Genomic DNA, 21,432 nt, shown 5'->3' with positions numbered 1-21,432 from the left:
AGGGATGAAGTTACAGGAGAATGGAGAAAGTTACACAACGCAGAACTGCACGCATTGTATTCTTCACCTGACATTATTAGGAACATTAAATCCAGACGTTTGAGATGGGCAGGGCATGTAGCACGTATGGGCGAATCCAGAAATGCATATAGAGTGTTAGTTGGGAGACCGGAGGGAAAAAGACCTTTAGGGAGGCCGAGACGTAGATGGGAGGATAATATCGAAATGGATTTGAGGAAGGTCGGTTATGATGATAGAGACTGGATTAATCTTGCACAGGATAGGGACCGATGGCGGGCTTATGTGAGGGCGGCAATGAACCCTCGGGTTCCTTAAAAGCCATTTGTAAGTAAGTAAGTATTATTATTATTATTATTATTATTATTATTATTATTATTATTATTATTATTATTGTCCCAGCGAATGATCCCAATGTTTCTGTTCTGTCGACCGACCAGCGGCAGGTTCCCGCTTCGAAAAGTATTGGGAATAAAGTTGAATAAGGAACAAAAAAAAAGGTTTCCTTCCCAGGTAGGATTCGAACCACGAAAGTCTTAGTTACCAGTCTAGCGTGTTCTAGAGTGAACAAGGCTCTGAAATCAATTACAAGGGTCGGTCCGGTTTTTTTGCCACTACTGTACAATGTTAGTACATAATGTACAACATTCGGTACTGACCCTTCTCACAGTAGGTGCTGGAAGTGCTGTCCATCTTGTGTGATACATAAGTCACATCACATCATTCACAGAACCTGTTCCATTAAACCAAAAAACCAAAACTAAATAATGTAGTGTTGTTTTGCTACACGGAACTTGGCTGCCAGGGATTCCCTGCCACACAACTATTTTCCCGTACAGAGGTCTACGTTTTCAAAATGTGTACAAGTTCAAGGAATGAATAAATAACCGTTACAAAACACAACACAACGTAAGAAAATAAATTGAACTTATTCTTAGCTGACTCGCGGTGTGCCTTTACTGTCAGCTGTCAAGCACAAACTGGCATACCTAACACGTGAAGCGATCACCATGTCAATCTGCAGTGAGTTCCCGCACAGAACTTTAGATGCAAACCTATGCTATATCAACTATTCAGTTATTTAGTGTCGATGGGATTGGTGATAGCGAGATGAGGCCGAGGATTCGTCTTAGATTACCTGACATTAGCCTTACAGTTGGGGAAAACCTCGGAAAAGCCCAATCACATAATCAGTCCAAGCAATAATTGAATACACGGCCGAGCGCAACCAGGATCGACAGGCAGGAGCCTCAGCCGAACAAGCTACGCCGGTGCCGGTGGCTTCTATGATATTATCTATGATCCGAACCAAAGTAATGACTAGAGTTCTGCGTTTGGTTACCTGAAGTCTCCAAGCAACCCGCAATAACATAGATATGTATGGAGTGTAGACAGTTCGACTGCATCTACACAGTTTAGGTCTGCTGTTTAGTGAACATACGAAAACAAGTCAAAGCTAGGCGCTTGGAGATTAGAGCTTCAATAGAAGAATTTTGTAGTAGCACTTCATTAGGAAAGAAGAATGAAGGAAAAATGTTTAATTTGGAACACTTAAAATGTTTACAGCCGTTGTAACGTGTAAAGACCCGTAAAGCACGCACTCATACTATAATTGATTTTATTTCATGTTCGTGCTGACATTCACGATTTTTCTTTTGTTAATTCCAAACTTAAATTAAATCTAAAGTTTATTAATGCGTTTTATTTATTGTAAAAATCACGGATAAACAAGTTTTTGGGCGCCACGTTGCAATGGCGACTAAAAATTTTTATGTGGCGTCTAAGTTTTTTTTTTTATCATAAGATGTTTTAAGTCTTCAATTTTTTATGTCACTACGACTAATATATGTCAACAATTGCGGTTGTGGGAAGATATTCGAATGTATTTTTTAAATAGATGTCATATTCATCATAAGGCAATTAAGCGAAAAGGCATTAGATTTCAATAAACCAGTTTACTTCTGTTTCATTGACATCGAAAAAGCCTTTGACAGATATTAGATTACATGTCATAAAAAGTCTTGAAAAACAAAATACACCTAATGGGATTATACACCTCATCCAAGATATATATATATATATATATATATATATATATATATATATATACATATAATTCTTGTATATATATATAACAGTAGTACGGCCAATTTTTACATATGGTGCTGAAACAAGAGCCGAAACCCTAGATCAAAACAATTGACAAATACTGTAGAAATGAAAACATTAAGGAAAATTGTGGGAAAAACAAGACTGGATAAAATAAAAAATGCGGACATAAGGAACCAATGCCAAATACAAGAAATAGGTGAATGGGTAGAAACACGAAGATCGCAATGGGCACCACACGTGTCAAGGATGCCTGAAGATCGTATGACTGGAATAGTAAGAAACGGCATACCAGTCGGCAAGAGGAGTCCCGGTCGTCCTGAAAGAAGATGGAGCGACTCCCTGGAACTAAGAGGTCTTTAGGCCTACATCAAGAAGAAGAAGAAGAAGAAGAAGAAGCTTTTTTTTATTACTAGATAGCTTCAGTGATGAGCACAGAGTATCTCTGAGAGAGCATGTGTTTGCACTGCATAGATATTAAGACGCTATTCATCAAGTAACTCCCGTTTTCATATAGAGTGCGTAACAACAGAGACAGTGGCGCCGCTCTTGCGATGGAGTGTACCTTGAAGAAGTACGCGTCGAGCAGCGGTAGAGTCAAGGTCGTGTCTTTGTTCCTCTCTGAGCCACAAGCTGTCAAAATGTGTGCTGCAATCGCAAGTCCCACCAGGTGTGAGGTACTGTCTGTAATAAGATTTCTTGTGTCCAAAAACTGTAAAGCCGGTGAAATCCATCGCCAACTTTGTGAAGTTTATGGGCCAGACGTAATGAGTGAAGATGGTGTAAGACAATGGTGCTGCATGTTCAAAAATGGGCGAACCAATGTCCATGATGAAGAGAGAAGTTGTCGATCGAGTATCGTGAATGCAGATCTGATTCGTTTGGTTGACGAAAGGGTTAGAGTAAACCGCAGGTTCATCATGAAGACGTGGCTTGGCTCGAAGCGCTTTGACGATGACGAAGAGTTGAAAATCAGCGTCGTAGGTTGGCTTCAGTCGCAGGCGGCCGAATTCTACGACTGCGGAATTTCAAAGCTCGTCAAACGCTACGACAATTGTCTCAATGTGACTCGAAACTATATGGAAAAATAAACTACAGTGTATACTTTCAAACGTATTGTAACCAAATTCTGTAACGTCATTCACAGATTTGTAAAAAATAAACGGAAGTTACTTTATGAATAGCCCTCGTAATATTGCTTAATATATTTCAGTAAATGTATCTTTATCTTAGTTCGAATGGATTTCTCATTACCTACATTTGTGGGCAAAGTGTGCTAACTCCTGAAAATAAAGGAGCTGGCTCCTGATTTTTTTTTTAGTCTCTCGCTGATAAAATAATCTTTTATTGCATACGAGTAGTAGCTATGCATTTAAATAAACAAAAACTTCGTTATTACTGCTATTAAATTCAAGTGATACATCGCATATGAGTATTATTCCTGCTGTTCACTCACTCATGCACACAGGTACTTACTTACTGGCTTTTAGGGAACCCGCACGTTCATTGCCGCCCTCACATAAGCCCGCCATCGGTCCCTATCCTGTGCAAGATTAATCCAGTCTCTATCATCATATCCCATCTCCCTCAAATCCGTTTAAATATTATCCTCCCATCTACGTCTCGGCCTCCCCAAAGGTCTTTTTCTCTCCAGTCTCACAACTAATACACTATATACATTTCTGGATTCGCCCATACGTTCTAAATGCCCTGCCCATCTCAAACGTCTGGATTTAATGTTTCTAATTACAGTATATATTTATTTACACTGCAAGTGGGCAAGCACCCGGTAGCAGTGATATACACAATATAAACAACACACAATAAAATTACAATACACAATACAATTATACAATACACAGTTCAATTATGTCAGGTGAAGAATACAATGCGTGAAGTTCTGTGTTGTGTAACATTCTCCATTCTCCTGTAACTTCATCCCTCTTAGCCCCAAATATTTTCCTAAGAACCTTATTCTTAAACACCCTTAATCTCTGTTCCTCTCTCAAAGTGAGAGTCCAAGTTTCACAACCATACAGAACAACCGGTAATATAACTGTTTTATAAATTCTAACTTTCAGATTTTTTGACAGCAGACTAGATGACAAAAGCTTCTCAACCGAATAATAACAGGCATTTCCCATATTTATTCTTGAGTTTAATTTCCTCCCGAATCATTTATATTTGTTACTGTTTCTCCAAGATATTTGAACTTCTCCACCTTGAATAAAATATATGTAAACACACAGTTCCGGTGCGCGCTCGAGACTACTTCACTGCAGGGTGAACTGTTGACTCGGAACTTGTTCTCCGTACTAAGCGAAGGTAGTATGATCGACGTACACTGAACCTAACTTATAATCAAATTAACCAAACGCAAGACTCCAGTAATGACTTACTGATGCTGAACTTAGTTTACTGGCTTTCCCTAGGTGGAGACAGTGGGCGATAAGTACATGGCAGTAAGCGGTCTCCCCGAGCCTTGTCAGACACATGCACGCTGCATTGCCCGCCTCGCCCTGGACATGATGGACCTCGGAAGAGAAGTGCAAGTTGATGGTGAACAAGTGGTGAGATTATTATATTTATCTTATACCTTCTGTCCAGCTCAAGCAACTCTTTAGATAGATATTTCATGCTTAAAACATATGAGGGTGTTACTTTGTAGAACTCAAAAATTGTAGAAGGAGGGACCACCTTAAAACTTTTGCACCAGAGGCCTTCAAGACTCTAGTTACGCCATCCTACTTCGACTCGCCAAAATTTCAATCCAATGATTTAGGACTAACAATTAATAGGAAGGAAGTCGTGGTTTATTTTAAAAGTTTTATTTTTTCGGCACTGACCTGGAAGAATTAAGGAACACGCAGGATATGTATGTATTTATTCACACTGCAATGGATATATACCCGGTGGCAGTGGTAACTAATTACACTCAATAATGACAATAATAAACTTATTAATTAAAAATACAATTAATAATAATACTAATAATTAATACTAAGAATAGTAACAGGGAATATTCTAAATTAAATGAAGCACGATCACTTAAAATAACATTTAAAATAAATCTAAGTTGTATCTTAAACCTAAGTTCGAACTAAAACCCACGAGTATGATATGTTCATACCTGCACAAGAACCTTTCAACATTACACTCATTTCGCTGTCAACTCACTCACTGCACTGGAACTACGACACATTTCACTGATTCTATCCTGATTTCACTAACACTTCAAAAACATTTCACTGTTCAAATACTTTGCACTGCCACTATAAACTATAAAGCTTCACTGACAGGAACACGTTTCACTTACACAGCACACTTCACTGACATGACATACTTCTTCACTGATACAACACTGCAATAATAACATATCATTTACACCCTTTAAATACTGTGTATAATTACCGTCTATTAGTAAAGTCCTTAAGCCTATTTTTAAATACATTTCGTAAAGCCTTTAGTAAGTCTGCAGGTAAAGCATTCCAGTCCCTGATAGTACGACTGAGAAATGAAAACTTTCCAGTGTCCGTCCTCTGCCTTCTTTCCCTCAATTTTGTTCAATACCGAACACAGGAATATCAGCTGGTGTGTCTGTTTTGCAGAGGATTACGATAGGCATCCACTCGGGTGAAGTGGTGACAGGAGTGATCGGTCACCGCATGCCCCGGTACTGTCTCTTCGGCAACACCGTCAACTTGACGAGTCGAACGGAGACGACGGGCGAGCCGGGACGCATCAACGTGTCTGAGGATGCCTACAGGTAAGACTAGGTCTTTTCTGTAAACGTATGCCCTTACGCTTCCAATATTCGTTAAGTACCCCATAATAAATCTATGATGATTATAACAAGCTACCAACATATAAAATGTGAAATTGATAAATTGATCTTATTTATTTAGGAACAAAAGAAAAGTGTTTCATTATTTAATGCTGTTGTTTAAAACCTACTTGAGTTATTTTCACGTAGGGCCAGTTTTATACACAATTAACTTCAGATTTAGATATTAAATAATAAATTAATCTTCAGTTATACTTAACTGCGAATTACTAACTTCAGTTTATTTCGTCCTAATTCTAAGTTAAATATAACTCGCGTAGATTCTCAAGTTAATCATATTAACTGAAGTTTATAGAAAATATTTTCTAAAGAAAAGAAAACGAAAGATTTTTCTTATAAGTAAACTAGTGAGTGAAGTTAATTTTCATTTAGACAGACTTTTGATAATTTTTAAGTTCCGATTGTGGTGAAATTATGTTATACACACTTTTAATATTTGTTCTAGGTTACTGGTAAGTTATGTTATAAATTCATATACTGCACTCACTGGCACAAAAGGCGAATAACTTCAAATTTCTTACGTTTTATTATAATTATAATATCTAATAAATAATAATAACAGCTTCCCATTGGAGGTAGCCCAGAAGGACTCAGTATACTCTCCTACATGAATTTTACAATATTAAATGTTTACATAAATTTTGTAGAAAGAAAATTAAAATAAACATATATGAATTATAAAGTGAAGAAAAAAAATTAAACGGAGTGAATATGACGACTCAGAATTTGGCAAGAGCGTTTGAAAACTGAAGTTATGATGTCAGCAGTAAGTGACTGTGGTAGTTCAAAAGTCTTCCTGAAGCTTTCAAATAACTTGGGAATCACACCACGAGCTCCAATAAGAAGACCAATCACCTCAATGTCTTCAAGCTGGTATTTTGCTTTGAAGTAATCAACTATTGGCAGATAAATGTTGATCTTTTCTTTATTGACATCCTCCGGCTGGCTACTCCCCGTTTCAATCCTTATGGTAGGATCAATTATATATCCTTTCTTGGTAGTCTGGGAATACGCTATGATGTCAATACGTCTAGAGGAGCCATTAGTAGCAAGGCAAAAAACTTCTTCTTCTACTATTGATAACCATAGCTACCGAAAAAAGTTTGGTTACCACAATAATACTGATATTGTATCGACATTTAGCTTAATTCGCAATTATTCAATTGTTTTCTACTCGAAATATACAGTATGACTATCTTAAATAAAAAAAAATCGAAGTCTTTCATTTCTTGTACCGGTGAGTGTATTTATTTCCAGGCTTCTGATTATTCTGATACCTCATCTTCTGCTGCTGCTGCTGCTGCTGATGATGATGATGATGATGATGATGATGATGAATTTCGCAGTTTTTCTCCTGTTTTTCATAAGCGAGAAAATCCGTTCATTGAACTCGATTACGAACAATTTAAAATGAGATTTCGGTTACCAACTTGAAAAAGGTTACGTTCTCAGTTACAACCACAAAAAAAAAAAAAAAAAAAAATCATGCTCTGAATCCAATGTTGATGATCCTTCTCACACGTATTGAGACATAATTATATTCAGCAGGCGATGTTGATTAAGTTTTCTCTCTCACAGTTAAAATCAACTGGCTTTACACACGAGTTTTATTCATGTTCCGCGAAGTTGCCACATATTTCACTGCAAATATCAGTAGTACTAAATCTAGTTTAAATGGTCATAAGGTAATTTTATATATCATAATATTATCTAGAAACTAACCTCGAGTTATTTAGTACTTTTCAGTTAAAACAATTTATAGTTAGTGACTTTTATACAACTGAGCCTATTATTAATGCTCGGGAACAGGCCTATTATGGAGACAACTTTATGCTTCACATCTTAAGCTGCATCTACACGGTTCAATTTTCCATGCGCATACACACTTTGTCTTTACTCTTTCGAATTCTGCACACTTCAACACCAAATTACCTTTCTTCTCGTTTCTCTTATCTATACTCTAACCACGACGTAAATACCAGATCACTTATCTGTGGCACGCTAAGTATACCTCTTCATAGAACATCTTGGTATTCATCATCTTTTACAATATCCACCTCGCGTCAATGTAACTCCTTGTCACAAAGTATTAGGGGCTGCAAGACAATAAACACCTTTAAGAACAGCTTAAAAGATAACCTTATTAGCATTTCACTCCAATCATACTGATTTAAACTATCACTGACTACATTGTTACTTTTTTTCTTTAGACATCATCCTGATTGTGCTGTATTTTAATTGTCTCATAATAATCTCTTTCTATTAACTAATATTATTTGAAATATATTAACATTCTATGTATTTTAGTTTAATTCTGCTACACAGTTTATGTCAGTGTTTAATTAATAGTTCATAGTATTTTGTTGTTTAATTTGTAAATAACTCTTGTATACATGTAACTCTCATCTAAATCAAATTGTTGAATTCTTTGTAAGTTCATGCATATGTATATACACTTTTTGCTGGTTGAGTGGAAGAGAAGGCCTTACGGCCTTAACTCTGCCAGCTAAAATAAATCATTATTATTATTATTATTATTATTATTATTATTATTATTATTATTATTATTATTATCTGGGAAGAATATTTAAATAATCAAGTTTAAAACGCGCGTTCAATAAAATTAAGATGCATGAAGATTTTGTGTCTACATGGTGCGCCGTTTTTAACGTCATCTTCACTACGTATACACAGAGTGATTCACTAGAATTTACAGTCGCTTACGGAGCTTATTTCCGAAGATATTCTGAGCAAAACATGTCATATGAACATTTGTCCTAATCTCAATATTTTCAGTGTTACACTAATTTGAAGTTGTTAGTAAAATACCTTTTATCTTTAGTTTTAAATATTACAAATAGGCAATGAACTATTCAGAAGTATTTCTTTAATTGGCTAGTATTCTGAAGTTAAAAATATGTTGTTAATTGCTTTGTACAGATTTTGTTTTTCAATTTTTAACTAAAAATTACATCATTCTTACGCACTTATCACAAAAATTGTTACAAATCATACGACTTTAGGAACTTGATTCTTTACAGTTTAATTATGCATCCTAATGTACAGTCTTAAAGAATTTACAAAACCGGAGTGATTCGTAACAATTGTTGTGATAAATGCGTAAGAAAATGTAATGTTGTAGTTAAAAATCGAAAAAAAAAAAAAAAATTCTGTACGAACCAACTATGGAATTCACAACACATTTTTAGCTTCTGAATAATAGTTAATTAAAGAAATGATACTCCTGAATAGTTCATTCTTTATCTGTAATATTCTTTTACCCTTAAAACTCAAGAATAATGGTATTTTACAAACAACTTCAAATTAGTATAGTTCCTAAAATATTGAGATTAGGACAAATGTTTATATGACTTTTTCGCTCAGAATATCTTCGGAAATAAGCTCCGTAAGTGACGGTAAATCCTCATGAATCACCCTGTATATTAACATTAAATATCAATCTTGCATGCATTGCTTGAATGCGTGAAATTGAAAGAAAAGTTGAACAATGTAGATGCACCTTTTATTCACTATAAATCTCGTGCAATCTGCCGATGTTCCAACACCGTTGATGCGTTTATTCAGTCTTTCAAAATTACTCTCTGTATTACTGTAACCAAGGGATAGATTTACTCGCTATCTAGATTTCCAGTTGGAATTGAAGTACTGATTATTTTGTTATAAACAGTTTACTAGTTTCAATGAGTGATATAAGTGGATTTAAATTATGATTAAATAAACTTGTACAGGGACATTATTCTATTTTTACTTCAACTTTTATTGTACCTGAGTTTTTGAATGTACTTCACTCCCACCCCTTCTACTAACGAAGTTCCAACTGTCCTCCACACAGAACCAAGGCCGCAGTACTGAGTTAGTGATTATAGTACGTTTCAGAAATATGTTCGCGTTTTCCAGTGACGAAAACTTCCAATATTGAATCATATTTTCGCACAGGTACTGTCGTCCGTTTGCCTACGTCGCATCCCGATTTCCCCCACCTGCTTCTGCTCGCTCCACTGTAAAGACTAGTGGCTAGGCTGTCTTAGCTCTTTTCTGAAAATATTAATTTCTGTTAGGAATTAATTGGACGTATACGTAATATTATGCAACTGTTTAATAGTAATATACGTTACTAGAGCGGTATGTTGACGTTTTCATGTTCGAGGAAAAGATTGAAAAAGCGAAACGTAGTTGAGCTTTTTTAATTTCCGAGAACATGAAAACAAACATACCGCTCGTGTATCGTACATTATTTTGTGCGAAGATCGTTTATTACATACCTGAAAGACGAATTTCTAATTAGTTGCAATAAAATCTCCATGTTGGTTTCTGTTTAATGACGACAACTTCGGAACACCAAAATATCTTTCTTCAACATTGTTGCTATAAAATGTTTTCTGTGTTTACTAAACTCCAGCAGGCTGTGATATAAGTCTGTCTTTTTTTTCCCCCAGTCTATAAATGCGAACTTAAAACAAACGGTAAGGTTATGTAATGATTTATTTTTCATTTTAATATTTTAACAATATTATTTATATAACATATTGCAGTAATAACATCGGCATCTGGAATCTTGTCGATTTTTTCACGGCTTCCTTAATGTTACTTGTATCAGGAATGCAATAAGTTTCGTGGAGTAGTAGACTTGACTTAATTTTTGCAAATATTTAAAAACAATAATTAACATTGCAATTTAGGTGAAATTGCAGTGGTAAGTTTCCAATTTATAATTATTACTATGTTAAACGTCTCTAAAAATAATATGTTAAAAGCCTAAAGCAGTAAAATGAATGTCGCGCTTAAGCGGTAAGAAGAGGGAAATTGTTATGTGTGTTACGTTGGGAATACTGATTGTGGTATTTCACACTTACCGCGAATTGGTTTTGTGCGGAAAACAAGCAAATACGCACGATCTCGCACAAAATAACTTAAATAAAAGGGCCTCGTTAAGTAATTAACTATCACGTGATCCCCCCCTTTCTACAATCCTGCGACATAACCACTTGGACGGACAGTAGATACCATGTCTGAGCAATTTTATCTGTGCGGGTCGGGCAGAAGTGAAGACTGAATTTACAGTACGTAAGGTACTCTTTTATAGAGTAGGTACAGAATTATTTCAACATGAGTTACTAAGTATGAAGGACGAAACTGGTAATTGGAATTAGATGCAATAGTCTATAGTACGATAATAGGCACAAAAGAACTGAAGTCTGTATCGAAATGAACGGCCACCATTTTAAAAAATGTGTTTAAATATCCATATTATGATTATTTTTCATTTTAACTTCATTCTCTATATTGTACGCTAATGTGCTGTAGACAGTATAATATACACTGCATAATGAATACGTCCGAATGAATAACTCAATTTGTGAGTAAAAACACTTATTGTTAATACAGTACTGCATTTTGATTAAACAAAACCTAATGAAAATTATCAAACTCAAAATCGGGATATTTCCTACTTTACGTAAATGGATGAACTACTTTTCTTCCCTCCTGTACCTAGTAAAGTGATTTGTTTGTATTTTACGCCTGTACCATCGAACTCCAGTCGTGGAAGGAGGTAGCAAACGTTGTTTCCGGGTTTGAGTCATTAAGCCAAAGGTATAGCCAGGTTAATATTAAAAATGTTAGTAAAAATAAAATGATGTCTTCTACAAAATCATGCACAATTCTATCATGAGCAACGTAAAAGTATTACCTTCAATTGTGACACAATCATAATAAACTTTTCGTAAGTTGAAGTGAAACACTCAACTAACCATAAGAACTTCGTTTTAAACTTTGTATATTTTATAATTTAGACTATACAGTAACAAAATATATCTTCTCGTCACTTCTTACACTAATTCCACAAAAATTGAAAACAATCACAAAACCAAAGTTTCATTTTTTGTGCCACTGTGTTCTTATAAAACAAGAGGCTCTGCTTCGCGTTTACGACAATTTAAGCGCACACAAAGACGCACGAAACAAAAGTAAACAGTTTGTTAGTCCTCGAGGAGATCCAAATAATCTTGGAGACTTGTCGGTATCTCCAAACTCCTGATTCCCAGAGGTAACTGCCAGTTCTTACGCAGGATGTCTCTGATGGCGCACCTACACAGATGTTTCAGTTCAGGTGGTGTGATTCCGGATCGCGAAGTTGGGATCACTCCTGTGGTGAAGAGCAGCGGATGAAAATACAATTTGTTGGTGCCAAAGACCTTTTCTGTATCGATAGACACACAATTAAATGAAGTACTTGCCAGGGTTGTCATTGTCGGAACTGTCCGAAGTAGAATTTTAATGCAAGCTAACGGACCTGGAGTTTGTGTTAATGGTAAATTGGCAGTGCAGAATGCGTTCAGTTGCTGAAGTGACTGTTCTACTGCGACTTCTCTGTTTTCGTAATCCGCCATCAAGTCGGCGCCATAGCGCAGGAGTAACAAAAGAACTTCGTCTTTGGAAAACTGAGCAGCGGCTCTGACAGCCTGAGTCCGCCCATAGGACTCCATGGGGACGTCAGCAAATCTGACCTTCTTGCCGTCGACTTCGTTGGTGTACTCCAGTCTCGCCTTTGTGGCGTGCTGCAGGAAGTATTCCAGAGCTGCAAGACTCTCTTCAGGACTCTCAAAATCACTCTTCCACCCAGATATAAAATGTGTAACTCTTGTCCCGAATATAGCGCCAATCATCAAACGTTCGAACGTCTTTTCACATCTGTAGATGTCATTGAGGAGGCGAGATACTATCTGTGTGTCCTCCAGCTTCCAGTCGTAGCAGAGTTTGGTTGCGATGTACAGGATGTTATGGAACTTTCCCATGAGGCAGACCGTGCCGTTGGTGCTGACCGTGGTGGCGTGGTGTCTGATGGCGGCCAACACGGCTCGGCGCACCCCAGTGTCGTGATCGCAGTCCTCACCCTGCACGCAACCCTGGATCATGGTATTCAGATAGTCGACGAGTTGTCGGCGCCGGTACGGCACCATAAGACTGGTTCTGTCCAGCTGGCAGAACACGTTGTCGAAGTAGCAGTCCAGAAGAACCTCCATCCCGATCTCGGTTACAGCCTCACGAATATTACCCACAAACGCAACTTGTGTGCTATCTTGCACAAAATCTCGATTACATAACACAATATAATTCAAATTGGAATGAGTCAGTTAATAGAAAACTAAAAATTTCATAATATTTAGTAGAAATATGTTACCGATACGAAAATCCAGCGCTTCGGTCACTTAATTTGAAACCATGGAAACAATAAAATATTAGTTCCTCACAGACTACAATAAAAAACTTTAATTGTTTAAATAGCAATTATATTATAATACTCAGAACTGAGACGAAAAGACCGGTCTGTGGCAAGACTAAGAGCAAAACTAGCAAACTGAAACAAACAAGCACCCCAACCGCATGACAGATGGCTAACATAATGGAATTAGTTCGCTACTACGGCTTCCTTCTCACTACACGGTCAATGTTGGTGAGGGAGGACGTCATAATCCAGTTAAGAAATACAGGGACATCGTTTTATTTTTACTTGCATTTTTATTATACCTGCATTTCTGAATGTACTTCACTCTCACCCCTTCACTAATGTCCTTGCTCCCGTCAGACACACAAACTTACGGCCGCTGTTGCATTCGAAATCTTCACGCAGTCAAGTAAACACTGCACTGTATAGTGTGTTTCATAAATATGATTGCGTTTTCTATAGAAGAAAGTACCTATATTAATAATATCGTACTAAAAATTATATTCAAGAAACGATAAATTTAATTTCAGAGAATATGCTTCAAAATGTTTTTAATAATATGCGTACTGAATTGAAGCCTGCATTGTAATGAACGGCAACCATTTTCAGCAACTTGTTTAAAAATTCAGATTAGCTTTTTTTGAATTGAGGTGGCTAGAAGCAAAGGAATGCTAGTGACATTTGTAATAACATAAGTTAAGTGCATCCAGTGTAAGCAAAATTATCTAAAATTTTAGTGGCAAAGGGATATTTTAATCGCATCACACATTAAAATTTAAATAAAAATTTCACCGATTTTACGAAAGCTTAAATATTTAAACCCCATTTTCTCAAAAGTAACTTAAGTGTATTTACAGCCCTTTATTTATGGCCCCCTCAATTTAAATGCACTCTCTATAATTAATATGCTAAATAAAGTAGACATTACATAACGAACATAGCCACCTGAAAAGTTGAGTTTTTGAAAAAAAATGTTGCTACTCTACTGTATTTTGATAAATTCCGTAAAAGTGATGATCAAACTGAAAATCGTAATATCGTATTTCCCTACAACATAAATGGATGCACTACTTTTCTCTCCTCCTATACCTAGTAAAAATGAGTTGTTTACATATTGCAGTAGTAACATCAAACTCCTGTAATGGAAGGGGGCAACAGTGTTTCCGAGTATAGCCAGGTTAATGTTGAAAATGTTGGTAAAAATAAAGTGATGTCCCTGTATAAAAAGACAAGAATAGTGACATTTTCTCTGCACGAAATTATCATCATTACTAATAAGCTTAGGCCTACTTTAAAGTATTAAATTCATTACAAGAACGCATGTTTTGTTGTAGATTAAAAGTTGCAGATAATGTTTTCTTAAGGTACGGTCACACGTCGCTACGTTTGCTGCGCAACTTTTGTACTGCAGCTGCAAAAGTTGCGTGTCGTGTTCACACGTAAGCCAAAAGCAGCGCGCTGCATGCTACTTTTCGTGCTGCGCAACCCGAGTGCTGCAAAAGTTGCAACTGGAGGTTGCGAGTCTGTTCACACACAAGGCGCTACTTTTGCAGCCGCAGTCATGCTGCAGGTTTCCATCTCCGTCTTGACTTCTCAATATACATTTTGTGGTTATGTTCGCATTATTAATAAACTCATGCGAAAGCTTACTTATCTATTATTTGCTTTTCTGTCGTAACTAGTATTCAGAAATTGGCATTATTTTTACTATAAAGCTTTTAAAAACGCTTATATACTTAAATGATAACCAACAGCATATTCACGCAATCAATGTTGGCAACCCTCCTGTTTGAAACTATCTATAGAAAATTATTTATTTATTTATTTCATCAATCATTGTTCACGTCATGGCGGATTAGATGTGCTACAGAAAATTAAAAAAGTGAATTACACAAATGCTGTTTAATAAATTAAAAATAAGTTTATCGGTATCTTAAAGGTCCTGACCGGTTAAAATACCTATTAATTTTATTATTATAGATTATAAAAGTTGACACAGAGTAGAAAAACCGCGCTCTTCTACGATATTTGGAACACTATTTGTCGTTGCAATATGACCATGAGATAACAGCAGCTGACGCGTGTAAAAAAAACACCAAGCAGTATTAAATCCTTACGTGTTTGTCGTATTCTTAATTTTAATCAGTATTTCTAAAGCAATGGCCGGAATTAAACTGTACCAATTCGAACCCACAACTAACCTGGTGTCAGAGGTCACACTTGAGAAAGAAATAACAACACAGAGAGATGTAATTGCTGTGAATGCAAGTAAGATAATGCCAACAAGATAAGATTTTTTTTTGCTGCTGTGAAAGTGTTAGCATAAATAAGGCAGTGTAGAATGTACAGGGACATCATTTTATTTTTACTAACATTTTAATATTAACCTGGCTATACCTTTAGAGAAGCGGAAACACAGATTGCTACCCCCTTCCACGACTGGAGTTCGATGATACTGGCGTAAAACACAAATAAATCACTCTACTAGATATAGGAGGGAAGAAAAGTAGTTCACCCATTTACGTAAACTAGGAAATATCGCGATTTTGAGTTTGATCATTTTCATTAGGTTTTTGTTTAATCGAAATACAGTACAGTATTAACAATGAATGTTTTTACTCACGAACTGAGTTGCAAATTGAACAGTGTAGATGTAACTTTTAGCCACTATAAATCTCGTGCAATCTGCCGAGGTTCACTGCCGCCCTCACATAAGCCCGCCATTGGTCCCTATCCTGAGCAAGATTAATCCATTCTCTATCATCATACCCCACCTTATTCAAATCCATTTTAATATTATCCTCCCATCTACGCCTCGGCTTCCCTAAAGGTCTTTTTCCTTTCGGCCTCCCAACTAACACTCTATATGCATTTCTGGATTCGTCCATATGTGCTACATGCCCTGCCCATCTCAAACGTCTGGATTTAATGTTCCTAATTATGTCAGGTGAAGAATACAATGCGTGCAGTTCTGTGTTGTGTAACTTTCTCCATTCTCCTGTAACTTCATCCCTCTTAGCCCCAAATATTTTCCTAAGCACCTTATTCTCAACCACCCTTAATCTCTGTTCCTCTCTCAAAGTGAGAGTCCAAGTTTCACAACCATACAGAACAACCGGTAATATAACTATTTTATAAATTCTAACTTTCAGATTTTTCGACAGCAGACTTGATATTAACTATGATTGTATGAAATATAACTTTAGTTTCCTCTTAGGATTGTATAACAGTAAATAGACCCACATATACTATCAGTAAATTCCATGAGCTTTAAAACTGTGCAACTATGGTAAATTATATTTAACTTGTTAGACAAATAATTGTAATATCTTACAACGTGAGTGAACTATTTACATCATATTTATCCAATTTTAGCAGTGGCGGTTTCTCGGGGGAGGGAAGGGAGGAACGTCCTCCTCACATTTTCTTCTTTTGAAAGTAAATACCAAATAAAATATGTGCCTTGAAATTCGAGGAATATTCGATAATTTTTAAGTTCACAGCTATAAGAAAAACTCGATTGATCGAGTTTTAAACGACACGCGCTCATGTGCCGCTAGAAAACTGTGAGAAAGATGAGAGATTGTCTGTGTGGAGGAAAGGCACTCCATTCCTCCTCTACTGCAGTTAACACACATAGACAACAGCGCAATAGCGGCCAGAGAAAGAAGCAGAGTTTTAAAGCAAGTAAATGAACGGAGAGGGAGGAGATCCTCATCTGAATCAGTCATGGGCGGGAAATAGAAACCGACTGGTCGTGCAGCAAGCTCGCTACCGCTGCCATCTAACGATGTTGCATTCAACCGGACTATAACACATCTAGGAGGAGACACAACAAAAACAGTTTTAACGCAACGCTATGAAAGACACCATGTAAACTTTTTTTAAATTATAAATCAAAAATATTATTCATTGCACTTTATATAGGCTACTATTCATGGTTTGAAACTTTCGTGGATATTTGAAAGTTAAAGTCGGGTTTATGTAAAACAAATAGGAAGTAGTTTTACGTAGTTGGCCCCTGAAATTCACTTCTATTCATTGTTTACTAGACAGGGCAACAGCCAATTTGTCAGTTTTGTATAAATATATTTGAAACTGAAAGTAGGTACTCCAAACTACACCATTTTTGAGATAATAAATTAATCGGCCACCGGCAGCTTTGAACAATAATGATAGTATGACTCTACAAGAACTGACATTCTTCAAAAGTATGTGATACTGAACTTGTAAAATGTACATGTGGCAACACAGACCACGTGGGTGGGTGCAGTGTTCTCGCTTTCCTCAGATTATTTCCCATTCCCATTTCCATTTCCATAAAACAGTTCCGGTTACGAGTTAGTAGCTAGTCTCTTCCAACACGTGTGATGCTGTAGTGTGGTCGAAAAATGCTACGAGGTTGTGAATTTCCTTGTAATTGTTAATTTGTGCAATTATTCAACAATGAATGGAAGTGAAATCATAATATATATTGGACAATTTAGGAAACTCAGTTTACAAGAACAAATTAATGCTATACAGAAGGGAAGGCCAACCCCAACACTACCTGGTCTTACATGTATGCATGTAGGCTAATTTTTAGCATGTTTCATTCAAGAAGGTGTCATTTAGTGCTGTTAATTTCTTTCCTCCTCTTAAGAAATATGCAGGAGCCGCCACTGAATTTTAGGCATTTTACTAGAGCAACTCGTTCCTCTCCATCAAAACCGTCATAGTCCGCCTGATGTTTCAACTCGTAATGTCGTTGTATAATGTACTTTTTTATATAAATAAATACTGTTTGCATACTAAGGCCCGATTGTATAAACCATTTAATCTTAGATCAGAGGTTAAATTGATCCTTGCTTCAGCTGAACTTGGAATTTTGTGTTGTATAAAGTCTAATCTGAGATTAATTTGTCTCAAACTAAAGTCAACTTTGACTGAAGAAATTTCTCCGATTAAGTTAGATGATCCAAGTTCAGTTATTTCTTTTCTGTTTGAAATATACGAGTGACAGATTGTGCAAATAAAATATCCATTATTATTAATATTAATAGATATGATAGGTACATTTATATATATTTTTTTTCAATTTCTTGCCTTAATACACAAACAATCTTATATTTTATAAGGTTCTATCGTGTTCAACAGTATCAAATAATATAACCTATAATTATATTATGTTTATAACAACCATTAATTATTAACGGATATGATAGGTACATTCATAAATTTTCAATTAACTGTATTACTAAACGAAAATTGTCGTTTTATAAAGCTTTATTATGTTTAGCAGTATCAAACACCATAACATGATAACAACTTGGGGAACAGTCAACCTTCTTCTTATTGTCCGCCATTATTTACATTGCACAAAAAAACCAGTGTCTCCAACAGAGTGTACGGAAAGTCGCCAAAAAGTAGTTGTAAAGTCGCTAGATTTCTCATTATCGACAAAGAAATATTAAATTTTGTCACTATGGGGTGCTAAAAAGGTCGCTAAATTCCTATTTAAGCAATATAAAAGTTAAAAGAAATTGTTGTTGAAAAAGAGTTAAAGTCGCTAGATTGGCAACACTGAACAAACCTGTCCGCGCATCACGTTTTTCACCTGTTTATGCGATGTTGCCAAATCCTTTTCACGTGAACTTAGATTGCATTTGAACCAAGGTAATTTGATCGCAGGAAAGTTTTATACAATAGAAGAAGTGTCTGAACTCGGTTCACTTTTCGATCTTCGATCAAAGTTGATCTTTAGTCAGGGAGTTTTATACAATTGGGCCTAAGCATTGTATATTATTTGCTGCAAGCCAACAAAATATAAAAACAGATTCTCTCATTCTATATTAAAAAATCTACGCAAAGTAGGGGATTCATGTGAATAAAAAGGAAGAAGCGAAAGGAATTTTCTGCGCTTTGAGGCCATTACAATTCTCTAAGTCCATTGATTGACTCAGAAAAAGATATGGCAGTGATTATAAGATTATGGTGGTAGAAAAGGAGAATTATCTAAAAAAATTCCATAAAAATTATTCAACATGTACTGTAAAGATGAGAATTGTTTAAATAAATGTTTAATTTTAAAGAATTTAATTCTAATTTACCCTCATCTTCATTAATAGGTACCTATGTCGACCGAGCAATGCAGATCCACAGTTTCACTTCGAGTATCGTGGACCAGTTACCATGAAAGGCAAGTCGGAACCAATGAACGTTTGGTTCCTCACCCGCGAGAAGGAGTACATCGTGTGAAGTGAACCTCTCACATAACAAGTATCTGCTCATCGGGACTTGACATTGTACAGATTAATTTATTCGCATTTTATAGCAAGTTATTTTCCTTATTTGATTGTGTATAATGTCTGCAGTTCACATTATTTTACCGGTATCTATTTTGTCATTAATTTGTGAACACTAGACTTTACTCAGGGCCTATTAAATAATTATTTTATTTGCTCCCATAAAACTCCTCGGAGGAGCTGGATAACTTTGTAACATTAATTATTTTGCCATTAAGTAATCGAGAAAATCATTATTTGTATGTTCTTAAACAAATCATATAAATTCAATACCGTGTTAATGTTAACTAAATTTCTTTGCTATAATACTGTCTCCACTTCTCATTTTGTTTCGAATATTTTAAAGCTTCTCAACGTTACACTTTCAACTCAAAGAATTTTCCTCAAATTAATTGCACTCACTGCTCATAATTTATCATTTTACCAAGTCCCTTTATAGTACTATATCAAATGTTGTGAACTGTAAACATAAACATAACATTTTCTTCCATAAACCACCATAAATTACTTTTATATTTTGTATGTGAAAAGTTATTTCATTTTAGCAGAATACATATAAGAATATTAATGTTCATAAGAAGTGCAGTGAAGAAATCGAGAAGTTAAGAATAACAATATTAAAATGTATTCAATCAGTATTATATTATTACTAGGGGACGTTTGATATTCCATTGTTCTGTAATTAGATATAAACTATTTTCATTAGAGGAAATAAAACAGTTTATGTCAAAATATTTCTCTCTTTGATCTTCAATCAGTACAGTGACCATAAGGCACGTCTGTATGTAGGGCTGGGTAGTATTTGAAATACATGTATTTCAAATACGTATTTGAAATACATTTGTTTTTTGTAATTTGTAAGGATTTTCGAAAGTATTTTGTATTTTGTATTTAAATACATAAAATTGATGTATTTTGTATTTCAAATACTCAAAATACAGTACTTTTTTCTTCTTCTTGTTCTTCAAGTTTTGGATTTCGATTTGAAGAATGAATTTTCGTATTATTTGCCTATCCATTTCAGTTGTGCTAGCCATACGCTTAGTTTTCTTGCCACAACTGATTTCCTTAATGCCATGAAGAAATCTCCAGCAGCATCAAGGATCCATCACCCAACACTTGCTAAAAGTTTAGCATTATGGAATGCGGCTAGGAGACTCAAATACTCAGAAATTATATCAGATGTCTTGAAATATTCATTAAAGTTTCCTTGCCCAATTCGATGGAATTCTCTTTATGACTCAATCTCTCAAATATTGCAATTCAAACATGATATAAACAGTATATATGTAAAACTGGGATTGCCAACCTTCAAAGATGTTGAGTTTCAGTACCTTAAAGAATATTGTGCAGTTCTGAAACCCATTGCCGCAGCCCTTAATTTAATGCAAAATGAGAAGACTTGCTATTACGGCCAACTTTTGTCCACATTAATTTCCCTTAAAAACAGATTACATATTCTGTTACCTAGTAATCTACGCCATCTATTCCATGTAACTCCAGTCCTAATAAGTTCACTTTCATCAAGATTTAAAGTGATGTTTGATCTGATCCCAGAAGCAAATTGAGCTATTTTGGCAGCTTGCTCCACCCATCATTGAAGATGAGATGGCTACCTGACACTGCCTCACCAAATGATAAGAAGACACAGAATATGTGTGTGAAATCAGCTGAGCAGTTGTCTGCTACATCTTTGGTCAGTTCAGACGATGAAGACGATGAAAACAATATTTATGTTTTCAACTCAAATAAAACAGACTGTAAAAAGCAAAAAGAAAAGAACTTGTCTGCTGTGGAGTATGAGCTCATACAATTCTTCAATGGCAAAGGAACAACTCTGTTTACTCTAGAGAATTACCCAACAGTGAAAAAAAGCTTTTATAAATATAATACAAGTTTGTGTTTCTCTACGCCTGTAGAAAGACTGTTCT

At 35.7% G+C, this 21,432-nt stretch overlaps 2 protein-coding genes across 3 annotated transcripts in view; one reads left to right on the top strand and one right to left on the bottom strand.

The window, feature by feature from the left end:
- Gycbeta100B (guanylate cyclase soluble subunit beta-1-like) overlaps nucleotides 1-20,247 on the top strand; it is a 67,130-nt gene extending 46,883 nt beyond the window's left edge. For both annotated transcript variants that reach the window (XM_069834126.1, XM_069834127.1), the window contains 3 exons: nucleotides 4,560-4,697; nucleotides 5,736-5,893; nucleotides 19,325-20,247. In XM_069834126.1, the coding sequence (XP_069690227.1) occupies nucleotides 4,560-4,697; nucleotides 5,736-5,893; nucleotides 19,325-19,454 (426 nt within the window). In that variant the 3' untranslated portion in view covers nucleotides 19,455-20,247. The remainder of the gene's footprint in view (nucleotides 1-4,559; nucleotides 4,698-5,735; nucleotides 5,894-19,324) is intronic.
- On the bottom strand, nucleotides 11,752-13,379 carry stops (SOCS domain-containing protein stops). The gene has a single exon (XM_069834128.1). The coding sequence runs from the start codon at nucleotides 13,012-13,014 to the stop codon at nucleotides 11,971-11,973; it is 1,044 nt and encodes a 347-aa protein (XP_069690229.1). The 5' UTR covers nucleotides 13,015-13,379; the 3' UTR covers nucleotides 11,752-11,970.
- Nucleotides 20,248-21,432: the final 1,185 nt, after the last annotated feature.

The sequence above is a fragment of the Periplaneta americana genome, chromosome 8 (genome assembly GCF_040183065.1).
Source record: "Periplaneta americana isolate PAMFEO1 chromosome 8, P.americana_PAMFEO1_priV1, whole genome shotgun sequence".
Classification (NCBI taxonomy): domain Eukaryota; kingdom Metazoa; phylum Arthropoda; class Insecta; order Blattodea; family Blattidae; genus Periplaneta; species Periplaneta americana.
This window is presented reverse-complemented; position numbering and strand designations above follow the sequence as displayed.

Coding starts and splice junctions, on each gene's coding strand:
- stops (XM_069834128.1), bottom strand. CDS start 13,014: ATGGAGGTTCTTCTGGACTGCTACTTCGACAACGTGTTCTGCCAGCTG.